Source organism: Oryza glaberrima, chromosome 2, assembly GCF_000147395.1.
Source record: "Oryza glaberrima chromosome 2, OglaRS2, whole genome shotgun sequence".
In the NCBI taxonomy this organism is placed as follows: Eukaryota; Viridiplantae; Streptophyta; class Magnoliopsida; order Poales; family Poaceae; genus Oryza; species Oryza glaberrima.
In genome coordinates, this window is record NC_068327.1 from 7427446 (window position 1) to 7455160 (window position 27715).

The 27715-nt window shown below is 41.0% G+C and overlaps 2 protein-coding genes across 2 annotated transcripts; one reads left to right on the plus strand and one right to left on the minus strand.

Moving 5' to 3' along the window:
- The first annotated feature begins 1737 nt into the window (after positions 1 to 1737).
- Positions 1738 to 13954, plus strand: LOC127762187 (probable LRR receptor-like serine/threonine-protein kinase At1g53440). Its single transcript, XM_052286591.1, has 24 exons — positions 1738 to 2046; positions 4295 to 4496; positions 4630 to 4701; positions 4780 to 4848; positions 4929 to 5000; positions 5486 to 5557; positions 5985 to 6056; positions 6137 to 6208; positions 6319 to 6390; positions 6483 to 6554; positions 6962 to 7033; positions 7489 to 7566; positions 7711 to 7788; positions 7944 to 8003; positions 8084 to 8122; positions 8223 to 8272; positions 8384 to 8754; positions 9740 to 9935; positions 10078 to 10209; positions 10966 to 11120; positions 11574 to 11784; positions 11920 to 12154; positions 12267 to 12417; positions 13085 to 13954. Exons 1-24 carry the CDS (start codon positions 1914 to 1916, stop codon positions 13451 to 13453), a joined length of 3105 nt encoding a protein of 1034 aa, XP_052142551.1. The 5' UTR covers positions 1738 to 1913; the 3' UTR covers positions 13454 to 13954.
- A 2373-nt stretch (positions 13955 to 16327) lies between these two features.
- LOC127764386 (aquaporin NIP1-1) lies at positions 16328 to 19433 on the minus strand. The gene is made up of 4 exons (XM_052289265.1): positions 19134 to 19433; positions 18617 to 19039; positions 18372 to 18433; positions 16328 to 16955 (listed from the first exon to the last, which is right to left on the minus strand). Exons 1-4 carry the CDS (start codon positions 19278 to 19280, stop codon positions 16733 to 16735), a joined length of 855 nt encoding a protein of 284 aa, XP_052145225.1. The 5' UTR covers positions 19281 to 19433; the 3' UTR covers positions 16328 to 16732.
- Between the last annotated feature and the right edge of the window lie 8282 nt (positions 19434 to 27715).

The window sequence follows — 27715 nt, forward strand, 5'->3', positions numbered from 1 at the left end:
GTATGTCTGTATCTGGCAGAATGAAGTGGATGGTAATCTACCACAGGTTGAGAGAGGTTACACGGAAGATGCACAAGCATGCATACTACTAGGTGAGATCGGACGGTGGACAGTAGCGGTGACTGATAGGTAATTAACTGGAAGCATAGGGATTTTTTTGCAAAAATTACACTCCTAATCTCCAATGTGCGGGGGCTAATTTGCAAAAGGAACCGCTGACGTGGCATCCTAATTCTTCAAGGATCCCACGCGGTTTAAAGAAGCTAATGAAAAATGTTTTGAGCCGAAGCTCTATTTTCTATGGACCAAGCAATGCAATCAGATACGTACATGTGCTCAAAACCGTTGGAAGGCGTGCAAGGTTAACTAGCAGGGGTTGGCTATCGGGGTCACGTGGGATAGGTTAAACTCTGTTTTTAAGATGTGACGGCCTCGTACATTCGTTTGGCATGAGGAATGAAATGATCCTAATGATCCTACTTTTAAAAAGATATCTTATATATCAGCCAGATAAAAAAAATGGTTTGGAATAGTCCATCAATTTTGAACCAATTCAGATCTTGAGGGAATATTCTTCTGAGATCAGGGATGTTAGAGAGAATAGTAGGTTGGATTTATCCGTCAGTTTTAATAATATTTTCTATGAGATACCATCCCATCCCACTTATCCTTAAGCCAAATACTCGAAAAAATAGATTCTAACCTAACCCAACCTATCTCATCCCTTAAACCAATACTTTAGATCTTATATATAAGGGATATTCACTATTTTCTTGTAACGTTTGACTACTCATCTTATTCAAAAAAATTTGTGCAAATATAAAACTAAAAAGTTGTGCTTAAAATACTTTGGATAATAAAGTAAGTCACAAATAAAATAAATAATAATTCTAATTTTCTTTAAATAAGACGAATGATCAAACAGTGCAAATAAAATATTAAAATCCCTTATATTAGAAAACGGACGGAGTATATGTGATCAAGCCTAAAGAAATCAAAGGTTGTACTCTAAGATTGAATCGTCGACAAAAGGAAGATGGAGTCTAGCCTCGATGTGGTTTGGGAAACCTTCGGAGATATCATCTCTTTGTTTTTTTTTTGTCTTTTCTAAATTATTTATTCTATGTTTTCAAAACATGTGCTATCATAACACTTTTTACTGTAATACGTACGACCATTTGTTTGGATTATTTATTAAAATTTTAAAAATATTTAATTTATCTCTCCAGTATGTCTAATAATCAAAATCAAACCACACCGTATTTAACGGTATCGATATGTAAACTAGTACTGTATCCGTCCTAAAATACTTGTCGTTTTGAGTTTTTCTTTCTAATATTTGATCATTCGTCTTATTCAAAAAATTATAGAATTATTATTTATTTTATTTGTGATTTGCTTTATTATTAAAAATATTTTAAGTATGACTTATCTTTTTTATATTTATACTAAATTTTTAAATAAGATGAACGATTAAATATTAAAATAAAAAAAATTCAAAATGTCTAATAATTTGGGACGGAGACACTAGTATTCTCGTTGTTAATAAATAAAAAGAAAGACAAGTTGACCGGACGTAGAAACTGTACAGTAGAAAGAAATTCCGTACTACTCCTACCTCTTATCCGCGAACAAAAAAAAAAAAACACACGATCAGCAGCAGTGTCAGCGCGCATTAAGCGTTAATCCCCCAGCTGGTCAAAAACCCGAGCCTGCTGCGATATGGCCTACCGCCGCTGCGCCGCACAACCACAACCCATACGCAACTCCACCCAAAAACCAGCGTCGCATCGCACGCGCAAGCGCAGCACGAGCACAGTGAGGAGGAGCTTAGCTTAGCCTAGCTAGCTTAGCTCTACCAAAAGCTCTCTGTAGCTTGCTTGCTGCCCAGTATTGGGAGGGGCCGAAGGGCAATGGTGGGAGGCAGCCGTCTCTTCCTCCTCCTCCTCCTACCTTTGCTGCTGCTGCTGCTGGGCGCCGGCTGCAGAGATGGCCGCCGGTGCGCCGCCGCGGCCGCGCAGACTCAGAGGCTGCCGCAGCAAGAAGGTGAGTTGCGTACGGCGGCGGCAGCTAGCTAGCTTTCCTCTCAGATTTTGGTCTTCTTCTTGTTTTGTTTTTTGGTTGTTGTTGCTAATTTCTTTGTTAATTAGAATTAATTACTGTAGTAAGCATGCGTCTAAGTGTGTTTTCGCTTAGCTAAGCTTGAGCTTTGTCTTGAGATTCTTGTGGATTTTTTTGCTGCTCCCAATCTGTCATTGCAACCGCAACTACAAATCGATCGATGGCCTCCACACGCTAGTAGTTGATTTTTATTTTACTACTTCGTATTTACAACTAGCAGCCTCTACCAATCCCCGGAAACAAGAATAATAAAAAAAATGTTTGTTTATTTTGATCTGGAGATGAAAAACTGCCAAAGATTTCCCTTTTCTTTACCGCTGATTTTGGCGTCTCAAGATCATCTGCAAAATTCACCCAGATCGCCCGGAAGGGCACTCAGGCATTTCTTCTGCTCTGCTGCATCAGATCCATCAGTGCTGCTCACTTGGGGGGCAATGCCTCAAGAACTCGTACAGTCGTACACCGTGCAAAATGGCGAAATGCCATTTTTCTTCTTTTCTTATTGCGCCTGTGATCCTCGGGTGAACTGTGTTCAGGACGCATGGAGTTCGTGCCGAATTGTTGCTTCTCTCAGGACGTTTCTAAAAAATTCTCTCATCCAGCTTAAGTGCAAATATATAGCATTCCCTGAATCATTCAGGGTTGAAATGCAAATTGGTATTCCTTTTAGGGGCATAAGAGCAAATAGCATCGCCATTTTTCGCCTTTTCGGTTATTCCCCCACCAAAATTGTTTCCTCCAAGGGCCCCCAAGATAAGGGCAAGCTGTGCGATCTTGTCGATGGCGAATCTGAGCAGGAAGTTGTTTTGGCTTTTGAGTTTTGACTTGGCCGCTCTCTTCGTCTTGAAGATCCCATCTTGCGCCAGAGCTGCGGGTTAGGCATATGCAGTGGTGAACAGATTGATCTAGTCCAATGGGTGCTGCACGCCAACTGTTTGATGAAATTGCTGAGTGCCCAGGGTGCACGCCGGGCAACTTCCTAGGAGTGCCAAAGTTGGCTCGGTGCGCTGGCAGGAGACGTTGGCTGCTTTGGCTTGGCTTTATGTGCAATACAAACCATGGTGACAATGTGTTGTATGCATCTCATGACATTACGACAATATGTTGCCTGGTGATTGTATTGAGTTGGTAACAGCGATGGTTTCGTTTCGCAAAGCCTTCCTCTTGCAAGGAATGATGAACCGGAGAATGGCAGTGCACAATGCTCCGTGCTTGCAATTTTTCGGAGGTTTAGTTGCTAGAGCGCAATGAGTCATGGGCTTGAGCTGATGGGTGAGTTGTGCAAAGCCATGGCCTACTGTGCATATATGCGCTACAAGAAATTGGGCACTTGAGGGAAAGAAATGGCATGTTTGATAGCTCAATGCCTCAAAGTTAATGTCATGGCCATGGCCTATGCTGGTAGCTATGTGTGGAGAGAAATAATTTATGAATGTCTCACTTCACTTGCTAACGAGGATAAATATGGAGTTCTGGGAGGCTGCTACCATCAAACATGAGGCTTTTGTGCCAACATTTTAGTTTTTTTACTCTCTAAGCAAATGAGAATTGCAATACCAAACTTCCTTTTATCCACTGCTTGATAGGTTCTCTAGCTCACTCATTATGCATTGTTCCGTGGCTTTGTACTGTTTAAGTCACAAATTTTGACAATTTGACCCTTTCTGAAAACTAATTTTACAAATGAACCGCGGCCAAAACTTATTTCAGAAATGACCCTTTTGTTCAGCGCCAAATCGTATGGCGCTGAACTTAGACACCTCAGCGCCACGTCAACTGGCGCTGAATGCTGTGCCACCGCGGATGAGAGGCTGAGTTGGCGTGCCAACGTGCATTTAACGCCGTGCTATTTGGCGTTGAGGTGTCTAAGTTCAGCACCATACGATTTGGCGTTGAACAAAAGGGTCATTTTTGAAATAAGTTTTGGCCGCGGTTCATTTGTAAAATTAGTTTTCGGAAAGGGTCAAATTGTCAAAATTTGTGTGTTTAAGTTGTATATTGCAACATTTTGAAATTCTCATGCGGGAACACTTGATACTTGTCTTGTTGGTGCTGGTGATTTCTATTTGTTTCTTTTGAGGGAAGCAAACAAACAACATTGTATTGAGACTGCTGAGTTCTTACATGCTAACAGAAATACAAGCTAAAATTTCAATTGCCTTTTCTTTTGCAGTTGAAGCACTTAAGGGAATAGCACGCAAGCTTAACAAGATGGATTGGGACTTCAGTGTGGATCCATGCACTGGGTCTAAAACTTGGGTTAATGCCAGTGATTCCAATAGTTACCCAAAATCTAGTTATCCTAATTTTCCAGTCAGCAATCTGACATGTGATTGTTCATTCAAGAACAACACAGAGTGTCATGTTATCAGCTTGTAAGGATAATACCTATTATTCCACTTCTTTTATTGCTCTAGAGTGGTTCTTATCCAGAATAGTTCAACTGTTTCAGTGTCTTTCGTTGTTCACTAAAATGTTTTTTTTATTCTTTGTTCATGCACATGGCAGGGAACTTATGCGTCAGAATCTTAGTGGAGTTCTACCTGAAGAAGTTGTCAACCTCACTTATTTGACAAATCTGTAAGTGCTTCCATCCAGCTACTTAAATTTAAGAACATTCACAAGCATTCATAAATAAAAGTCTCACTTTCCCTGCAGTGACTTATCACGCAATTTCATCCAAGGACCAATTCCAGCATCATGGGCTAGCCTACCTGTTTTTAATCTGTATGTTTTGCATGATCCTACATCATATCGTCAGAATGCCTGTAAGTAGTCATTTGTTCAACTTTCTAGTGCAATTACAGGTCTCTCCAGGGAAATCGCATATCTGGAACAGTACCTAAGGAGCTTGGACGCATGCCCTTCTTGAAATCTATGTGAGTTGTGGTTGCACGATGATTACAAGCACCTGGAGCTTGCTGGGCTGAAAGTGTATACTAAAATATGGCAACATATCCTATGCATAGAAGCTCTTACGTATACACACGTGCACACCAACTAACAAATGTCACCAAAAAATATAAAAAAGTTCATACATGTACTTTCAATAGTATTACACATAATGGTAAAATCTTAACCTCAAATTCATTATATTTTAGCCGTAACAAAAAAGAACATCTGACAGTTTTAAGGTTGTAATTCTGTCAGAATTTTATCTTTTTTGTTACTCTCTATTGGAAGATGTGACTTTGCGCGTAGATGTAATACTATTGGAAGTACATGTATGAATTTTTCTAGAATTTTTTGGGATAATTTTTAGTTGGTGTGCACGGTGTGTACACACGAGGGCCTATGTCCATAGGATACGCTCCCCTAAAATATTAGAGGAACTAACTTTTGAACCTCAACCATTTGCATGCAGAAATCTAGAAGGCAATCAGCTTGAGGGTCATATTCCACCAGAATTCGGTAACATCATCAGTTTGGAGAGATTGTAAGTTCCTGTACTGATACCTTTATATAATCATTTACATCCTCATTGCTAAGGAGGTTCACTTGTCTTGCGTTGTTGTTTAAGATATATACTTATGTTGTTACCGGGAATGGAAATTCAAATAACCAGACTTCTTTATTTAAAGTTAAATTTGCAACGACTTTGGAAACTAGCATGAATGTGATAAGTAACCATACCTAATTAGCATTAATACATCGTTGCTGTTCAATTGTTCCCATTACAGTTTATATACTGTTAATTAGAATAACACGATGCCATGTTTTGAATGATTTTTTTTCTCCTTCAGATGCTGATAACTTTTATCAATTAAAGAAACATGAATATGCCTTGAAAACAAAGTTTCTCATTATTTTTCCACTAAGGCTGTCTAAAGTTTCTTGAATTATTACTCATTTTCCTCTTACAGTTTCATTTCTGCAAATGACATCACAGGAGAGTTGCCTTCAACCTTTTCCAGGCTCACAAATATGACAGATTTGTATGTCCCACCCTTATTTCAAGAAAATCTTTTCTTGACTAGGAAGTTCTAATTTTTGTTGTAATTTGGAACAATTTCAGCCGAATTGACGGGACCAATATCTCAGGAAGAATACCCAGTTTCATAAAAAATTGGCAACGGGTCAACAGAATGTTAGTTTCACTCTGATGTAGAACATTTCACGAGTTGCAGTTGAAATGGATGAAAATGACTTTTGTTCAATGTTCTAATTTCGTTTAAATCTTCTCTCTTGATTTTTCAGAGACATGCAGGGTACCTTGATGAGTGGGCCTATTCCTCCAGAAATTTCTTTGTTGAACAACTTAACAGAACTGTATGAATGTTTCATACCTATGCTTTATTATTTTACCACTGAGTCACAACTGATGTTTTTAACAATATATCTTGTAACCATTACATAATCAGGAGAGTGACTGATTTGAGTGGACCGAGCATGAAATTTCCTCCCTTACAAAATGCACAGCACCTTACAAAAGTGTAAGTTTATCTTTCAGTGATTTTTACTAGCTTACATTAGTACTTCCAGCAGAGAACGGCATTGTAGCCCGGTGGTATGGGAGCTTCCAGGTGCTCTTGCTGGGCAGAGTTCGAGTCCCTCCTCAGCTCTGGTTTTCTCACCATTTCTTCTCTCTTAATAATTGATGCTAAGTTCCTTCTTAGTATCCCACATTGAGTGTCCGTTCAAAAACACTAGTACTTCCAGCACAATATGGAATTCTCACCATTTCTTGTTCAAAAACACTAGTACTTCCAGCACAATATGAAATTCTCACCATTTCTTCTCTCTTAAAAATTGATGCTAAGTTCCATCTTAGTATCCTTTTGGGTGCTCGTTCAAAAACATTAGTACTTCCAGCACAATATTAAATTCTCTTATGTTACAGGGTCCTAAGAAACTGCTCCATATATGGTGAAATACCACCTTACCTTGGACAGATGCAGTATCTAATACTCATGTAAGTATCCAGCCATTATTTTGCTTCAACCATTACCTTTTAGAGTGAGCTTTCTTGTTCATATGGTTATGGTTTTTCTGTTTGCATCATCATGGGTGAGACGAGAAAAGTCAGTTGTTAGAATTGGAAATGTCATGGTTTATTATTCTAATATGAAATATGGGTGTCTTTTACTGCATGTGTTGGACAAGGGTGTCTTTTACCATTATCTATTTCACTTGTTTTTGTTGCACTATTAGGGGGTAATAGTATTAAGGGGTAATCTTGGCATAACCTATTGTCTCCTTTTACACTGAATGCTGATAATTACAAATACTTGTTTCTCTGACATGCTAACTCATTCTCTACTATAGGATGTTGTATAAGTTTTACTGTTCATTGAAGCTAACATATGTGGCCACACAAAGCCCTGGTGTTTTGCTCAATGCCATGATTACAATCTGTATTAATTTCAGGGATCTAAGCTTCAACAAGTTGACTGGTCAAATTCCACAAAATTTTGACAGAATGGTGGCACTACAACTACAATATTTGTGAGATTAAATCCTTGAGATTTTACTTTATGTATCAACATTTTTTGTTTGATTTTGGACAAAATAAAGTGTAGAATTCTCTCCAACATTGGTGGTTTTGTTTATTGCTTTTGGAAGGCGCCTCATTTCAATTACTATAAATAGGTACTTAACTGACAACATGCTGACTGGAGATTTGCCTGGTTGGATGTTGAAAAACAAGGCAAGCAACAAAGTAAACATGTGCGTATGCTATAATGCAATACTCTTCTGTGCACATACATATATGCTCTCTACTGGTCACTCTTGTTTACTTTTTATAGAATGAAAATCAGTTGTATATGTCATTTTCTGTTTTGGTGACATGTTCTTGGATAACAACTGATGAATGCTTGCAGGGATGTGTCGTTTAATAACTTCACGGGTAACCCTCCAAATGAATGTCAACAAGCAAACGTGTATGCTGCTCATTTGAACTTTGCATAGAATGAGCTTTTTTTTTCATGATGTTGAAATGCCTTGCATGTTGTAATTGCAGAAATATGGTTTCAAGTTTTTCATCCTCAAATGACAATCTGTAAGATCACACACTGAAATTTCAATATAATATATTTTCATATCAAATATCCATATAAGAAAATAAGTATTAAGGGGTTTATGATTTTTTGTTTTGCAAGTTTGCAACCATGTTTACGAAAGAATCTTCCCTGCATGGACAAACCACGCTGTAAGTTTCTTATGCAATGGAGATGGGACATGACATCAGTCTTATATTCAGATTTGAGTTTAAAATTTTAAGTGTAAAATGGTACTAAAAAATTCCTTCAAATATCTTCAGATTCCTCCCTATTTATTAACTGTGGTGGCAAAAGTGTTGAGGTCAATGGGAATATTTATGAGGACGACTCATCTCGAATAGGAACATCAACTTTTGTTTTATCAAATGACAGAAAATGGGCCTATAGTAGTACAGGAGATTTTGTGGGTAATCCAGATGCTGATTACATTGCTAGAAACACATCAGAACTCACACTGGATCACCCTGAGTTATACACTGAAGCTCGCCTCTCACCCCTCTCACTGAAATACTATGGAGTCTGCATGGAAAATGGTGAATATTCTGTAGAACTTCATTTTGCTGAGATTGTGTTTACAGAAGATCATACTTTTTCCAGCAATGGCAAGCGCATTTTTGATGTTTTTATCCAGGTACCATTCCCTTAATCTGTAGGATTTGCCATTTTTCTTTATGTCATAATCTTGCTGGCATCTTAATTCTTTGCTACTCTTAGTTTATACCACTTGTCTTCATTATTAAAAAAACTATCAGAAATTTTGTGTTGAAAAGCCATCATTATATTTGGAGAATTCATATTTTGTCTGGAGCAAATGATTGTCCTACTAACAAAAAGGATCAACAACAATTGCTTGCTGCCTAGGGGAACAGTTGTCTCAGTTATAGAATTCTTACTTCATTCTTAATAACTATCAGAAATTTTGCATGGAAAAGCTATCATTATATTTGGAGAATTTATATATTATCTGGAGCAAATGATTGTCCTACTAACAAAAAGGATCAATAACAACTGCTTGCTGCCTGGGGAACAGTTGTCTCAGTTATAGAATTTACCATGTTTAGTGGCAGTTTCTTGGTCGCCCCTTGGTGTTTAGCTCAGGCGCTTTTATGTTTCCTTCGTTGAGAGTTGTGTGAAGTTGTGTGAGTTGTGTGTGGTGTGTGTTGTAGGGCTCTAGCCCCTTTTCTCTCTTCTTAATTTAATGAGGCGCAGTTCTCCTGCGTTTTTCGAGAAAAAAAAGAATTTACCATGTTTTAATGTTTGAAAAATTCCAAAACAGAATCATGAATGCACACAGAGTTGTGCAAATCCACAAAATCCAATTTCAAATCCATTATTTGTATTAAGAAGCGACAAAGATGAAAATTGGATAATCTGAAATCGTCAGCAACCCAAGTGGATATAAAATTATGAATAAAATATGGAAGTTTCTTTTCTTGGTTACTTTATTTTTTGTTGGTGTAAGTTATTTACTGCTCAAATGATTTCTTGGGCACCTGTCCTCATTTTCTTGAATATACCATGCATTATTTAATTCTTGTTAAAGTAGCATCATACAAATATGGATTACTGTTGTTCTCTTAAGACATTATTAACTAAGATTTGCAATAATCTGCCAGGGTACTAAAGTTTTGAAGGATTTTAACATTCAAGATGAGGCTGGTGGTGTCCATCGTGTAATTACAAAAACTTTCACAACCAACATCACAGATAATACATTGGAAATTCACTTCTACTGGGCAGGCAAAGGTACCACAGGTGTTCCTGACCGGGGTGTGTATGGTCCATTGATCTCAGCTATATCTGTGATACAATGTAAGTTCTTTGCACTCCCAACTAAACTGTCTTCTTTCCAACATTTTACATGTGCTTTTCAAGCTCTCTAATTAAGCATGGATACTGTTTAATCATATCTTCTCATATGCTTGGAAATTAGCTAACTGTAGTACTTGTACAGTAAACAGGAACCATCATGGAATCTCTACTGGATTGATGATTACTATAATAGTAGCAGCATGTTTGATTGTCATACTTGCGCTAATTCTTTGCTATATCAAATTCTTCCGGAAAAAGAATCTGAAAGGAAATGGTAAGTTGATATTCATTTTCTACCTTGTCCTACATACTATATGAATGTATGTTATCTTCTCTGTCTGGTTTAGCATGCTTGTCATTGATTCTAAACTATGAATTCATAAAACCCCTAGGTTTTGGCCTTTTGGGGAATTTGTAGCGTAAAACCTTAGGTTTTGCCATGTATAAAGCAACCCAGGTTTTTGGGCAAAATGTTCAACAAAACCAGATTTATGCAAAGTACACATATTCTTATAATGTGTGGTATTTTCAAAAGCATATACTCTATTCGTTGAGAAAATGCCTAATGTTTCTATGCACACAAAATACTGCATAATATTTTTGTCCAAATATTATGCACAAATACTATACCATGGGAATTAGATGATGTAGGATGTACCTGGGTTTTATGAAGCATTTCCCCCCAATTCATGGGGTTCTTCGAAGCAAATTGCAAAACTTACGAATGCCCCAAAACCTGGGATGTGAAATTTACTAATTTTGAATTCAAGTATCAGCCCGTAAACTTATTATTGAAGCAACCAACTTGAGCAACATAAACCAAAATTGTGTTAATTCATTACATAAGGACCAAGGGGATGCTATCCTTTTTCTGGCTGTATTATGCAGTTGAAAGTTTATAACTATCTCTAAACTAGAGGAATGTCAATAAAAAAAAATTGATATGCTCGTCAGCTAATATTGACGACAGACATCCAAAATACACTAGTGTTTCTACCTTCTAGTTTTAATATTTTACTGTGCATCACAGGATTACAATTCTTTTACCATGGAAGGAAGACCGATAATTCAGATCTTCAGACACGGACACAGTACTTCTTTAGCTTAAAAGAAATTGAATCCGCAACGAAAAATTTTGATCCTGCAAATAAAATTGGTGAGGGTGGCTTTGGACCTGTTTACAAGGTAAAAACTGTGAACTTAAGGTTTTCTCCCTTAAGGTGTTAGAATACAGAAAATTTACTTTGTATTCATGACATCACTGCATATGGTATACACATTTTGGGTGTGTTTGGATAATGGGAAATGGGGGGTGGTATTGGGATTGGGAAATGAATGAAGGGTTAAGATTAAATGGAAAAGGAGAAATGAATGGTTAGGATTTAAAGATGTCTTTTGGTGGGTGGGAAATCATTTCCCCTATCCCATTAGCCAAACACTGCCTTTGGGATAAGTAATTCACTGCCACTGCAACATACTCAGATGATCGAACATAATAACTAAGAAACATATAAATAATAATAAAGGTGAATCGACCAGCACTCAGATGTAATAAACTAACAGTAGGCATTTTAATTCAGTACCTCTTTCATTCCTTTCTGAGTTGTAACACACTGTTAACCAATCTTCTATCTTCAGGGTACACTAGCCAATGGTACTACAGTTGCTGTTAAGAAACTCTCTTCCCAGTCGAGCCAAGGGAATCGTGAGTTTTTAAATGAAATAGGAATAATATCTGCCCTAAGGCATCCTAACCTTGTAAGGCTCTTTGGTTGTTGTATTGATGGAGAACAGCTACTGCTGATATACGAGTTCTTGGAAAACAATAGTCTTGGTCGTGCACTTTTTGGTAAGACTACATAAATTCAGATGATATTTCCAAACTGGTTTTCCTGCCCCAAAATGAATTTCCCTACAATTATCTAGTTCAACGCTCATCGTAGTTGGTAAGAGCATTCTATTCTAATAGTGTACCAATTTTTAGGACGTGGAGATCATCAATTGAAACTAGACTGGCCAACACGATATAATATCTGCCTTGGAACAGCAAAAGGCTTGTGCTATCTCCATGAAGAATCAACATTGAAAATCATCCATAGAGATATTAAACCATCAAATATTCTTCTTGATGAAAGACTGCAACCGAAAATATCTGATTTTGGTTTGGCTAAACTGAATGATGACCGTGGGCGTATGAGCACTCGGATAGCTGGAACAGTGTAAGCTGTCATTCTATATTTTTATTGGCTACTTCACCTTTCATTTTCTATTATTGTATTATGTAAAAATCTTTATTATCCAACATCTGATACCGTTCTTTATTTGAACCAGTGGATACATGGCACCTGAGTATGCCACGAGAGGTTGCTTGACATGTAAAGCAGATGTATACAGTTTTGGAGTGGTGACATTAGAGATTGTTAGTGGAATGAGCAATACAAGTAGCATGTCAGATGACGAATATCTCCATCTTCTTGACTGGGTATGCTATTTTAGCTTCTTTTTTTCTGTTACTGCTTTTGTCTTTTAGGACTCGGATTCATAACCAGCCGTCCAGCCCCATAGAATTGGGTATGATCTTATGGGACGAATTTCTGTCATAGATATGTTATCTTTTATAAAGTCAGTTTGCTTAACTTTGGAGAGCTCTGTCACATTTTAGGCTGATAATATGCTGAGTAATTGATGATTTGGATTGGCTGTTCAAAATTATGTTATGATAGGAATAAAGGTCAATTGTAACATAAACCAACAACATTAGTTCCAAAAATCGATCATTTGAATGGCAGCTATTCTGCTATAGCCAATGAAATAAGACCAAGTTTCTTGGTACTCACCCAACGGATAACAATGGATAATCAGTCTGTCTAGTAGCTACTGAGATTCTGTCAAACAAAGGCTAACAATGAACTAGGTGTGCCCATAAACAATTTTCTCTTGATCAGGATTAGCCCACAAACAAACCAATATTCTTCATGCCAGAAGAAAGAATTGCCTAGTGCTAACTGAAAGTGTTTCACATCTGAAAGGCGAATTACCCAAGAAATTTAGCCTTGCATTGCATGTTAATATCACCAAGTAAACTGCTGATAGTCCTGTTACACATTTTAAACACGAATCTACTAACTGGATTTATTTTCTGCCCACAGGCTGAAAGATTGAAGCAGGAAGGGAGACTACTGGAAATCGTTGACCAGCGTCTTGGTTCTCACTACTCTCAAGAAGAAGCACTTAGGATGCTCAATGTAGCTCTTCTATGCACAAACACATCACCTGTTCAGAGGCCAAGAATGTCTTCGGTGGTGAGCATGCTCTGTGGCCAAGCCCCTCTAGAGGTTGTACCTGATGAAGATTTGAGTGGATACATCAGGCCCAGTTACTCCCAATCCAATCAATCCATGAACAACAGCCTGACGGAGTGGTCCTACGCGCCATCGAGCGATCCTTCGATCTTGCTGCAGAACAGTATGGAGAGTGGTTACCTCCCATCTTCAAGCTCCCCTTCTTCAAAGCTGTGAGCTGCAGCACCAGGATTAGCTAGGATGAAATGTTGGCAATTGTTTTGAGCCCAATGCAGCAACTGTACATATGCATATGCATTTGCTCTGTCTGTAATCCCCTGTAGTTTGGCATTCTGTCAGTTGTCCTCAGCCTTCTCATCCATGGCATATGACAATTGATATCAATGATGCATTGCCATGATGATATATTCTTCACAAGGGGACTGGAAGCAGATATTGGAACCTGATGCTGCTGATGTGATGGTACATATGAATTGAGCATCTTCTCAGGGGCACCACTTGAGTTTCTTGTTTGTTAGCCTTGGTCATCATGTATCTAGTAAATGCAATGTACAACTAATCTGTGCAAATGTGGATATCTAGTAAGTTTTTTTTTCTTTTCTTTTCTAGCTAGGAAGGTTATTGTTTGGTGGGCAAGTAGAGAAGACATGTAACATAATAACAGTTCAGTGCAAACTAGTTTCTGCCCTTGTTAACTTAAAAAAGAAGGAAAAAGTACACCCAAGGTCCCTCAACTTGTCATCGAGTTACAATACCGTCCTCGAACCGCAAAACCGGATATGATGCATCTTCCAACTTAAAAAACCAGTGCAACTAGGTCCCTGGACGGTTTTGACTCCGGTTTTATCATATGTAGGAGCTGACACCCATGTGGGCCCCACGCATCAGCCACTTCTTCCCTCCCCTCTCCACCTCTCTTTCTCTCTCTCCTATCTTTTCCAAACTGCACGGGCGGCGGCCGGCGGGCGCAGGCGGCGTGGGGAGGAGCTGCGTGCGGGCAGCGGGCGGCGAGCGGCGGAGGCTGGGCGGGCGGGCGGCGGCCGGCGGGGGAGGAGCTAGGCGGCGGTGCACGAGCTCCTCGCCGGACGAACGCTAGACCGGCTCCGCCATGTCGGCCGCGAGGAGGTGGCGCGCCTCGTCGGCTCGCTCAGCCGGAGTGCCGCCGCCGACGTTAACGCAAATGACCTGAGAATTTGAGATCATTGCCATCTTGCTGTTCTCCTTCAAGCCCTATCAACAAGATTGACACGATTAAGCACTGGATCGAGATATGATCGATCGAGCAGCACCGACGAACTAGCCGCCGATCATAGAGTCAAATGCTCACATCTCAAAAGCTTCAATCCACGTGGACGAATCAATCCATTAAACTTGTACGCATGCACATCACGCACGAACACCACAAGAGGACATGAAGCTTCACCTGCAAATCTCTCTATAAATACATGGCAAAACCATCAACCTAGCTAGCATACAGCAACTGCCAGTCCAGGGGCATCACCGTGCTCCTCTCCATCGGCGGCCAGGGCGGCGGCTACTCCCTCCCCACCAACGCCTCCGCCGCCGACGTCGCCGACAACCTGATCTGGAACGCCTACCTAGGCGGCCACCGCGCCGGCGTGCACCGCCCCTTCGGCGACGACGCGGCGGTGGACGGCATCGACTTCTTCATTGACCAGGGCGGCGCCTACCACTACGACGACCTCGCCCGGCTGCTCAACGGCTACAACAAGTATTATGATGACCTCGCACTGCAGGTTTAACGTGCTGGTGAGCTCCGCCGTCTCGGCGACCACGCTCCACATCTCCTCCGTGTCATTGTCGTCGCCGGCGGCCGGCCCATCACCAATTCACCATGCGAGAGACGATGTCGCTGGTGAGGCCCATCAGCGCGGCGTCGGCGTCGACGTGCTCGCCGTTGGCGGCACTCCGACTGAGCGAGCCGACGAGGCGCGCCACCTCCTCGCGGCCGACGTGGCGGAGCCGGTCTAGCGTTCGTCCGGCGAGGCCCGCCGCCTGCCGCCCGCGCGCGGCTCCTCCCCACGCCGCCTGCGCCCGCCGGTCGCCGCCCGTGCAGCTACTCCCCGCGCGCCGCCCGTGGAGATTGGAAAAGAGAGGAGCGAGGAAGAGAGGTGGAGAGGGGAGGGAAGAAGAGGCTGACGCATGGGGCCCACGTGGGTCCCACGCTGAGTCAGCTGTCACATGGGATAAAACCGGACTCAAAACCGTCTTGGGACTAGTTTACACTGGTTTTGTAAGTTGAGGGATGTGTTATATCCGGTTTTGTGGTTCGAGGACGATATTGTAACTCGATGACAAGTTGAGGGACCTTTGGTTGTACTTTTTCCAAAAAGAAGTCATGTTTTGTTCATTGGAAGTTCATTTTGGTGGGGATTGGGCCTGGATTTGGGCTCCCTAAAGTCTCTCTGGATCACTGGATGGGTCTTAGCCTTGGTCCATCCACGCCCATCCAAACAAGAGCCTAACACAAATTAAAGCCCATCCAAACTCACTGAACCTGAAATTGATCTTATGAAACCAAAATCGGAGATGTGAAACATTCAGCAGCATTGCTTGATTTTCTACCTTTCTACACGGGTTTCTATTTAAGCACCATGAATCCGTGAGAATATATACTGTCAAAGACCATGCAAGATCTAATCAATTTTAACATCTTTCAACTATTGCTACCACATATCATAGATTTCTTCTAGATTTCTTCGAAATGCTACTGCTCCTAGTCCAAGAAAAGACACCACATCAAAGCCAAATGCAGAAATGCTAGCAAAAGGCTCATTTTATAAGTACATCCGGTACGCTTTTTTTCCAAGCACACCGGTTGACCATGGTTCCATTTCATTGGTACTATTTTTTCTCCTCGATTACATGGAAGACACATGTCTTTTGTCACTTGCTATGTACATGGCCAAATTAAGCTCATTCCCTATTTCAAACAAAATTAAGTTCCCTTCTTATTTCAAACATGTCCTTTTTTTTCTTGATAATTTAGATGTCGAAATACTGAACTTCATAAGCATGGATAGAGGGGGGAACTTATCATACTCACCTATTTAAAAGAAAACGATAATCTGCAAGGAAACACTCTGCAATTTTATCACGTGGTCCAAAACATACTATTCCACACACACATATACATAGATTTTTTAAGTTCTACATATATAGGAGGCAGAGAAGTTCCACACGAATTTTATAGGAATCCCCACATCTAAAAACACACATCACAGAATTCCTATAAAATTCCTGCGTTTCAAAGGAGGCCTTGCGGCACGTAGCCGAGACGACAACGAACTAACGCTAATTAAATTACAACTATATATGTGTACGTCACGAATAGTAGTTCATCCATCTCTTCCCTTTTAAATGCGATGCGGTGCATCGATCAAGCATCTCGATCTCGATCTCGAACAGAAAGTAGTAGTAGTAGTACTGGCAGTAGTAATTAATTAGGGTTCTTGGTGGTTAGCTAGATAGAGGTTAGGTGGAGGAGTTCATCCGGTTCATGCTCTTGAGGAAGGAGCCGCTCTTGGTGATCTCCCGGAGGGGCTTGTTGGTGAAGCGGATGATGTTGTAGGCCCAAGCTCCGGCCACCGCGCCGGCGACCGGCCCGACGATGTACACCCAGATCGACCTGTACTCGCCGCCGATCATCGCCGGCCCCAGGCTCCGAGCCGGGTTCATCGATGCTCCCGAGATCGGCCTGAACAGAAAATACACGTGTCATCAATCTCTGATTTTTTTTTGAAAAAGAATTATCTGAATCTCTGAATCTCTCATCCCAAATCTTTATTAGGGCTTGTTGATCATTATTGTCCAATATAAAATGATGCTGGTTAAAGGTAGGTAAAAGGGTACAAATGAATTTTCTTCAACAAAACACAAAAAACTCTGTTTCAGCTTTTTTTACGGACTCTAATTAATCTCAATTATGGACATTTGTTTATAAGAATTGACTAAACATTATTTATACATTAATTGAAAAAAAAAGATAAGAACGAGTTATCTAAGCCTTAGTGAAATTGTGAAAAGAAGAAATTGTAGTTTGAGAAGCGTGTAACAAAAATCTACAAATTCATAAGGTTTAAGTCGTAGTGCACTTTTTAGGACCGAAATGACAACTCGACTCTATATCATCCCGGATCTCAGAAGTGAATCTCCCGAGTGTTCGGTACAATTCCAACTTCACGGGATAAAAATCTTACGGGCTGTTTGGATGGGACTAAAAATTTTTAGTTCCTTTCACATAACATGTTTGGACACTAATTAAAAGTATTAAACGTAGATTAATAACAAAACCTATTCCATAATCCTAGATTAATTTCGCGAGTACGAGCTGTATCAAACGGGGTCCATAGAATCATGTCACAACTATGGTTGTGTTTAGTTACATGTTAAAATTGGAGGTTCGAAAAAATTGAAACGAGGCGACGGAAAAGTTAAAAGTTTGAAGAGAAAAGTTAGAATCTAAACAGGGCCTATATCAAACGGTGAGTTATTGAGAGGCAGGCACCATGGGTGGGGAGTGAAGTGGAGTGGAGAGTGTGAATTTACAAGCTAGGCGGCCGGAGGTAGGAGGAGTAATTAAGTTGACATTAATGTTTGGTTGCAGTGCAGTGCATGGCCGATCTTCACTGCACCAACCGCAGCACCCTCAAAGCCCTGCGCTCCACATGACCGAATTTATTGGTTGGCTTTGGCTCCTTCAAAACGCACTCTCCCTACCGAAAAGGACGCATACATCTGATCTAGTCTGAACTCTGAATCTGACCCATTGTTTTCTTAATTTTGACTGGAAATTATATACTACTACTACTATGGCCTGTTTTAGTTCCTAACTTTTTTTTCAAACTTTTAACTTTTTCATCACATTAAAACTTTTCTACTCACACAAACTTCCAACTTTTCCGTCACATCGTTTCAATTTTAACCAAACTTCTAATTTTGATATGAACTAAACACACCCTATATGTTTCATGGGCATGGAAAGAAGTGGATCGATACCAACACATTTTCAGCCTCTAGATCCTCTTTGAAATACTTTCCATTGTGAAGAGTAATTAATTAATTATCATCATGAGAGAGATGATGTGTGAAAGAAAGAAAAATTAAAACGTACCCAGCAATCAGCACGTTAAGCAGGATGGTTGCACCAACGGCCAGCCCTGCCAGCTCCCCGATCTGCATCCATGCATATGGTCAACAGAATTATCACTTCAAAACTTTCAGATTAATCAGGATCAAATCGATCCTAATTAGTGGAGCAATCAAATTACAGATATATAGAAACTAATTAAACTAGATAATTAATTAGCGGAGGGAGCAATTAAATTAAATGAATTAAAATCGTGCTAGGTAGCTTACGGCTCGGTTGTCGGTGGCGACGCCGGAGATGACGAACATGAGGTAGAAGGTGATGATGAACTCGAGGACGAGCGACTGCACGTCGGAGCCGGCGGGGAGCGTGCCGGGGAAGTGCTCGTGGCGGCCGCCGAACATGAGCCGGAGCGTGCCGGCGGCGAGGGTGGCGCCCAGCATCTGCGCCGCCGCGTACGCCGGCACCTGCCGCCAAGGGAACCTCCGGCACGTCGCGAACGCCAGCGTCACCGCGGGGTTGAAGTGCGCGCCGGAGATGTGCCCCACGGCGTACACCATCACCATCACCGCCAGCCCCCACACGATCGCCACCCCCGGGAACGTGATCTGCCCGTTCTTGCTCTGGTTGATCGTCACCGCCCCGCACCCCGCGAAGATCAAGAAGTATGTCCCAAAGATCTCCGCGATGATCTACACCATGATCGATCAATGCGCGCGCCCGCCATTGTCAAGATCAAGAACTCTCAAGATCAGGAGGAAGAAGAAGACATGAAATGATGATCACCTTCTGGATGAAGGGGACGGAGAAGGCGAGGCCGCAGCCCTGGCCGTCGGCGGCGAACTCCTCCTGCTTCCTGCCTTCCTCCATGGCTCTCTGCTCGTGACCTGAGCCGCCATTGGTGGTCTGGGAGTTGTTGTCACCTCCTGCCATCTCTCTCTCTCTCTCTCTCTCTCTACAGATGCAGGTGAGTAGAGAAAGAAGAAGAAGAAGAAGAAGGATACAACTGCAATGGCAATGGATTCGCCGATGACCCGGGCTCCTATTTATTGGCGCCAAGCAAGCTAAGATCTCTCTCTCTTTCTCTCTCCTTCCATGGCAGCAGCTGATGCTGCTACTGCGGATAGTAATCACTTTCCAAGCCGTTTGGATTGACCGAGCCCACTTTAATCTCCTGGTTGTTGGTGTGCTCCGTTAACTGCTGGTGATTATCCATTTAATTTAATCGTGATCAGGGATTAATTGATTAGTATCTGTTTGGTTTGTTTGGCGTGTCAAAAAAGAGGATTATCTGTTGGTCCAATGAGAGGCCGAAGGGAGTAACAAAATTGGGATTCAAAGCCCACCTACCCACCAGTGGCAGAGTCGACAATCAAGTGAAACTCTTCACAAATGTTTTACTGGAGGCACAGTTGATGGAAGACCGTCAGAAAGTATGGCTAATCGACAAGCCCGGGAATCCCCTCGCAAAATTTTCATCATGTCACATCGAATGTTTGATATATTTATGGAGTATTAAATGTAAACGAAAAAATAACTAATTACATAAATTACGTGTAAATTGTGAGACGAATCTTTTAAGCCCAATTGCTCCATGATTAATTTGACAATGTGGTGCTACAGTAAACATTTTCTAATGACAGATTAATTAGGCTTAATAAATTCGTCTCATAGTTTACAGTCGAAATCTGTAATTTGTTTTACTATTAGACCCTGTTTAGATGGGGCTAAAACTTTTAAATCCCTATCACATCGGATGTTTGGACACTAATTATAAATATTAAACGTAGACTATTAATAAAACCCATCCATAATCTTGGACTAATTCGCGAGACGAATCTATTGAGACTAATTAATCCATGATTAGCCTATGTGATGCTACAGTAAACATTCTCTAATTATGGATTAATTAGGCTTAAAAAATTTGTCTCACAAATTAGCTTTCATTTATGTAATTAGTTTTGTAAGTAGTCTATATTTAATACTCTAAATTAGTGTCTAAATACAGAGACTAAAGTTAAGTCCCTGGATCCAAACACCACCTTAGTCTACGTTTAATACTTTAAATGTGTGTCCGTATATCTGATGTAACACGCTAAAACTTTACACCCATCATGCCATCATGGATCTAAACACCCCCATAGTACTGAATAGTTGAGTAAATTCCCAAACTATATATAACTTTTTTACTATAAAAAATATAAAGAAAACTATTACTCCCCCATCCAAGTATAAGGTTTTTTCTGATCCAAATTTTATACCATAGTTTAAGAGGATTATTGTAATGATTTCCATGGTTCCCATTATTTTCAATGATGCTTGGAAAGGAAATATGAACAATATAAAATTTATGATTAATATCTGAAGTGACTAAAATGGAATCTCTCGAGCTAACCTTAATATCGGCTAAACAACTTATAAATCTTTATATTTTTGGAACAGAGAGAGAGTAAATTATTTTCTTTTCAAAAAATACACATGTACACCCACGACAATAGATTTGTGCCTACATTGCATGCATATATTCTTTAATGGATAATTTTACCATTCTTGAGAAGGTACCGGGAGATATTATATTTTCTATTTCTAGTATAAAATTTGGTACCTCTAGATAGTAAGTATCTTGAGGTACCAAAATTTTAGTATAAAATCTTGGTACCTCCAGATACTTTCTCAATGACTATAAAATTTCTCTCCTTTAATAATACAGTACACCCTTTCAAAGTAGGCTCAAGAAACAGAAGGCAACGATAAATAATCCATGACCAAAAACTACAATATTGTCAGCTATGCATGAAAGTCATGACAAATAGACTCATCGATTGGGGAAGAGTCCTACTGCGATGCTCCCCCATAAATGAACCATTGATCACATTTAATCAAAAGATTCAGATCTATTTATACTATTATTCTAGTTAGCAGCAGTGGAAACGTGGAGGGGCATCATTGTAAAGAAAAAGTGCGAATGAGTATAATCCTCAATTAGCAGTAACTAAACTTTTTTTCCTTCTTTCTTTTTTGGCTTTTTGGTAGAATATGAGCGATGCCAACACAATGGATGACCACGTATCGATCTGGTCAGGGAAAAACCTAAATGGCAAAGTTACCAATAATCATTGTAGTAGTAAATTACCGATATACCCTTAATAACGAATGGTACCGGTAGAGAGCACCGGTGCATCACTCATCAGGGAAAAACATTAGCGATGTAGGGGTGGAATCATGGGTACATGACTCCAACCGCTAGGATTCAAATCCTGGTACCCACGAATATTGTACATATGCAGGTGTGTTTTTAACGGAATTTTAGTAAAATCATGGATGTGCTGATTTCAGTCTCTTTGAGAGTGTGCTAAAAGACGCATTCGTGGGTGTGTGAGTGTGGATGTTACGTGTGTAGTGGTGTTTGTGCGTGTGCGTCTGCTGTGTAATCGAAAAAAAAAACTCATCGATCATTCACACTAGTGGAGTGTACCAGATAAATTTTCGTCGATCTCCGACAATTTTTTGCCATTCTAATTAATTTTCAAGATGGGATTGAAGAGTGTTGAGAAAAAGCATGGCCAATGAAAAAAAAAACGAGCTTTTGTGTTGGACAAATAATGCACGGCCATGGCTCTGTGAATCCTCTTGTCGCCAAGTTAAAAGTTGCAATAAATCGTCGATCGGCACATTAACTTTCAACGTCTCCCAGTAAATGCGAGTGCTTTATGGCGATCCAACAAACTGGTATGGCCATGCCTTAATTGGTTTAGTTTTTATTTTTGAATCTTGATTGGTCTAATTTAATTGTGAAATAAATAGCTCGGCTCCTATTACGGTGAAATAAATGCCGTCCGATTGTTAAATTTAAATCATATATTCACATGTATACTATATACTCCCTCCGTACTCGTAAAAGTAAATCGTTTAGGACAATGTTTAAGTCAAACCTTGAGAATATAAATCATAAATAATTCTCAAGTTGTTGAGTTTGAAAATATAAAAATTATATGAATAGATTTGTCTTGGAAAATACTTTCATAAAAGTATACATATATCACTTTTTAATAAATATTTTTTTATAGAAATAAGAAGTCAAAGTTGTGTTTTGGAGACTGTGTCGCTGTACAAAACGACTTCCTTTACGAGTACGGAGGGAGTACATGAGATTTTCTGGCATTTCTCATAAGTAAATCATACATGGTATATACTCCCTCCATTTAAAAACAGAGAGATTTTAGTTTTATCGTAAATCAAACTTATCTAACTTCAAATATAAAAGCACACCAATACATTAAACACCAAATTAGTTTCACTAAAATAAATATTGAAATTTGTGCCTTGATAGCTTATTTATTGGTATCACAATTGTTAATATATTTTTCTATAACCTAGTTAAAATTAGAGAAATTTCACTTAGACAAAACTAAAACCTCCTATAGTTTAGAACGAGTGAATACTCTTTAACTTTGAGGCTGCATTAATTTGTAATTATGCATTTTTGTTCTTAGTTTTGACAATATTTGTAATTAGAATCCATGCATTCTAAACAAACTATTTAATTAAGCGAATTGGTGTACTTCACCTAGTTTGGTTACATGCGGTGGAATTTATCCATCCTGGCTCATGTCTTAAACTTGAGATGGATACTTATATGTACGGTTAATTATTCTATAGTAGAAGCCAACAACAAGATACTCATGATGACTTCATCGGTCAGAAGATATAGACGTGGGTAGGGCTGAAAAAACTCGATTAGCTACCTCGGTGGCTCGGTTCAAAATTGCTCGCCATGATTTGATCTTTTTCTTTTAAAAAAAATATTAAATTGTAAACGAAAGTTATTTGCGCTTTGGCTTGGCTCCTTACTTCATTAACAAGAATAGGCACAATTGATAGATAAAAATATAATAAACTAGAAAAAAATGCCCGTGTGTTGCAACGGGTGAAGTCTATTTTAATCTTGTTATATGGTTTAGTTAAGATGAAATTCACTGTGGGAGTTCGCTTGGATATATATATTTTTAGAAAATCATGAGCTGCAGTTAGGAGTCCGATCGTCTCAAGTTAGCATACGAGTTTTTTTAAAACAGATTTCTAGTATGATTCCTTCTGTATTACCAAAAGTGAACGATCTTAAAAACCGACTCAAATACGGATATGTATTTCCAAAAACAAACGAACTTAAAAACCGACTCATACATGAATGACGTACTAAAATACCGGTAAAAACATCTTCAATTTTTATAATAGTAGAGATAGAGAAGATATATAGATTAAAACCAAACATAAAATTAAAACCGACTCAAACACAAATGACTAACCACGAAAACATCTTCAATTTTATAATCGACTCAAACACGGATGACGGACCGCGGATAGAAACATCTTTAATTATTATAATAGTAATAGATATAGAGATATAGATATAGATATAGATATAGATGTAGATGTAGATGTAGATGTAGATGTAGATGTAGATGTAGATATAGAAATAGACATGGATATAGATTATAGGAAAATAACTTTGAAGAATGCTAGATAAAAAGTTGACCAAAAGCTTCTTTTCCACCGGAAGTGCGGGTATATGATTTCATACAAGTGAGTGTATATCAGTCGGTACTATGTTTCGAAAAAAAAAACAAAGACACGAGGGTAGCATGCATGCATCCACGGTGTGTACTATATTAAGATGAATTGTGCGCATAATTAAGCACGTACGCGTACGTCCACACATAATAAGCATTGGTGCGAAATTTCAAATTTATGCTTGCTTCGAAAATTAAGATCAGATACCCAACTTTGAAAAATTGGACGACGCTAATTGGTTAATTGTTGCATCCATGACATGATATCTCAGACGTGAATGCATCGATCAGTAGCCTAGCTAGGCTTCTCCCTCGGAAGATGCATGTCGTACTGTACCCATTCCGTTCTAAGACACTACTCATTGAACTCACGGTGTCTTTAGTTCACGCTAAAATTGGAAGTTTGGTTGAAATTGGAACGATGTGATGGAAAAGTTGGAAGTTTATGTGTGTAGAAAATTGGAACGATGTGATGGAAAAGTTGGAAGTTTACGTGTGTAGGAAAGTTTTGATGTGATAGAAAAGTTAAAAGTTTGAAGAAAAAATTAAGAACTAAACTCGGCCTCATTAAACTATAGGATGTGTCACATCCAACTAAAATCTCTTATATTATGGGACGGAGGTTATAAGGTTGTACTATGTTATTTTTCAAAAGTTAAGGGTTAGGTGATATGATTTCCTTCACTACTAAATTACAAATCGTTAGGCGCTCTAAATAAGTTTTCACAGGCAGATAAATTATCGTTCGGAACTAAAGGCCACTGAGAATCGACAATGTTTGTAGGTTTTTCCACACCCACCCATCAGGCTGACCTATGAAAGCCTTTTTTTTACACAAAAAATAAAATAAAAATCTAAAAAATCTAGTAGTCGTTGCTCCCCGTATCCATCATGAGCTCCTTGCTAGATCCGTCGTCATCACCCGAGCTCCTAGAATTGGAGCTGCATGTGTCACGTCCCAAAACGACCCTAAAATATATCCTTTAAAATTATACCTAGAATAATTAAAATCCGTGTGAAAGCCTCCAAAAATTAAAATGTGCAAAGTAAAAGTCAAATAAGGCTTAGAGGATTTTTGTATATTTCCTAAAAGCCTAAAATGTGTAAATAAATTTTAGTGGAATTTTCAGAGCACAAATAATAATTGTTAAGAAATAAACAAAGTTGAAAAGGTTTTATAAAAAGAAAAACCCTAAAAATCCCCCTTCCCTCTCTTGGGCCGGCCCGGCCCATTTCCCTCCCCATCTCTCCTCTTCCCCGCGGCCCACTCGGCCCCTCCCCGCGCGCGCGCCGCTGATAGGCGGGCCCGCCCGCCACCCTCGCTGATGAGTGGGGCCCACCCGTCATCCCCTTCCTCCCGCCGCTCCCGCCGCCTCGCCCGCGCCTAGCGCCGCCGCCGCCGCGAATCTCGCCGCCTCCCGTCGTCCCCGCGTGCAATAAAGTGGGGGAAAATATTCCCCGTGATCCCCTCTCCCTTTCCCCCTATTTTTCCCTCTCTCTCTCGCATTCAAACGGGCGGATTTGCTCCCGCAAATCTCGCCGGCGCCATTGATGGCGGCCGGACCTCCCGGCCGGTTTCCTTCCTTCCCCGGCCACCCTCTCCCCCTTCCAACCCCATTTAAACCCTCCCCGCGCCTCCCTCGCCCGTTTCCGCCCCTTGCCGCACCGTCTCCTCGCCGAAATCGAGCTCGCGCCGTCGCTCTCTCTCTCCTTCGTCGCTGACGACCTTCGGCCGGCTCTCCCCGCTCGTCGGGACCGTTTCCCGCCCCGGCGTCGCCTCCTCCGGCTTTGCCGCACCGCCGCCGTCCCCGTCCACCCCCTCGTCGAGCTCGCCGACCGCCGGAACGCCGCCGACCCCGTCGACCCGAGCCGCGCCGCCGCCTTCCTCCGCTCCGGCCGCGTTTTTCGTCGTCGCCGTCGATCTAGGGTGAGCCGTGGACCGCCGCCTCGTTTCCCCCTTTCCCTCCCCTCTCTCGGCCGCCGCTCCGCCGTGCCTATGGCCGCCGCCGGCGACCATAGGGGCGCGGGCGCGCCGCCTCCCGCTGACCGCGCCGGCATGGCCGCCTTCGGGCGCGCCGAGTGGCTGCCGCGTGGGGCCCGGCCGTCAGCCGCCCGCGCCTCGGGTGCGGCTGACGCGTGGGGCCCACGGCGCCGGCCGGTGTGAGCCCGGGAGCGCCCGGTCCACCGTGGACCGTGAGGCTGCCGCGTGGGCCCCACTCCCGTGGACCCGGTCCGCGCGCCCCTCCCCCTCGGCTGACGCAATAAACCTTTTTAAATTAAAATTTAAATAAAGAAATTCGCAAATATTCATTTAAAGAGCATATAAACTTTAAATGGCCATAACTTGGCCAATTGAACTCGGAATTGGACCATCAAGTCTCTAATTTTGCCTTAAGAAGTCAAGAACCCATTTTTGTGCTTTGTTCCTGCTTGTTATATGGAGTTTATTAGAGTAAAAGCCTTTTTCCTTTTCGTTGGTCGTGTAGACGCTGCAGCTTCGGAAGATTCGCTCTTCATGGAGGTTGAAGCCGACGTTTGGGAAAGCGAGCAAGGCAAGTCAGATCATCCTTGAACATATTGAATCCCAGTTTATAAAATTATTTTGATTTAAATTAATGCATTATCGCTTTATTTAAATTCCCGCGTTATCACTGTTTTATTTAGCCATGCCTTTTTACCTTTGTTATGACCTTATTATTATTGTTATTGTTATTATTACCTTGTTCACCCTAGAATAAACAAAACCCCCAACTAGTGGGTACCCTATGCATGGTACCACTAGTATGAATTTAGGTAGATGCTTCGCTGGTTAATTAGGCAACATTAGGTGGTTTTACAACTCTAGACTTTGGGAATATTCATATCACCTGGACACTATGGAATGGTTGGATTATTGTGGAATTGGATTCACACCTCCCCCTCTATTCAAAATCCTCAAAATGGTTTTAGGGTTGGCTTGGGGTGCATGGTTTTGATGGTAGCACCTCGGCCATATAAGGACCGGTCTTCGGGCCTCTGTTGCAAAGCACTACCGTACTTCCACATGTCTAGTGGGTAAGGCTTAGTTTGTGGCTCAGTCTGGTTATAAACAAAAGTACACGGATGGAGATGGACGAAGTCGGGGGTCGATGGACATCTCTAGGGCAAATGAAGGCTACACGAGCTGCGGCCCGGTAGTCGAGATGTCATGGCACAGGGCTGGTGTCCTGCTGCTAGGGGCTCAGTCCTGCCTACCTGTCCCGGAGGTTCCGGCCGTAGGTGGGGTTGGGTCGGTACTCTTGTCTATGGCTAGGATGGGTTGGAAACTATGTCACGTCTTCCGTCCGTATACCGTGGTGGTACGTGGCACGTGGTTACACGTGAGGAAGATGTGTCTTGTGGGTAAAGATGTACACCTCTGATCAGAGTATAATCTATTCGAATAGCCGCGCCCTCGGTTATGGGCAAGCCGAGCAATGTACCCAAGTTAGTGTTTTAATTCTTAAAACCTTCTTAACAACTAAAATGTGGAATGGTTGGCCTGGGTTGGCTTGGGACGAGCTGGGACCCAGGGTCGGGTTGCCAGTTCGGTCTGAATCATCGTAGGCCTTGGGTTAAGACAGGTTCGTGTGGGTTCACGGCCTTGATTAATAATCTTGTATAGCTCTAGGAGCATATTTACAGAATAAGCTTTGAGCAACTAAGTGTCTTTTAACGCTGTTTACTGCAAACCCTAACCCCTTATATTATAACTCCCTTGTACTCCCTTGCATTTATTCTGCACTTGTGGGTGTGTCTTGTTGAGTACGGTGGTTGTAC

What these genes read in the sequence shown, in the direction of transcription:
- LOC127762187 (XM_052286591.1), top strand. Translation starts at nt 1,914, where the DNA reads ATGGTGGGAGGCAGCCGTCTCTTCCTCCTCCTCCTCCTACCTTTGCTG. An exon ending in GAGGCTGCCGCAGCAAGAAG is followed by an intron (nt 2,047 to 4,294) that starts GTGAGTTGCGTA and finishes TTTCTTTTGCAG; the next exon opens with TTGAAGCACTTAAGGGAATA. An exon ending in CTGCATGGACAAACCACGCT is followed by an intron (nt 8,273 to 8,383) that starts GTAAGTTTCTTA and finishes AAATATCTTCAG; the next exon opens with ATTCCTCCCTATTTATTAAC.
- LOC127764386 (XM_052289265.1), bottom strand. Translation starts at nt 19,280, where the DNA reads ATGGCAGGAGGTGACAACAACTCCCAGACCACCAATGGCGGCTCAGGT. An exon ending in CCGTCCCCTTCATCCAGAAG is followed by an intron (nt 19,040 to 19,133) that starts GTGATCATCATT and finishes ATCATGGTGTAG; the next exon opens with ATCATCGCGGAGATCTTTGG. An exon ending in CTTAACGTGCTGATTGCTGG is followed by an intron (nt 16,956 to 18,371) that starts GTACGTTTTAAT and finishes TTTTCTGTTCAG; the next exon opens with GCCGATCTCGGGAGCATCGA.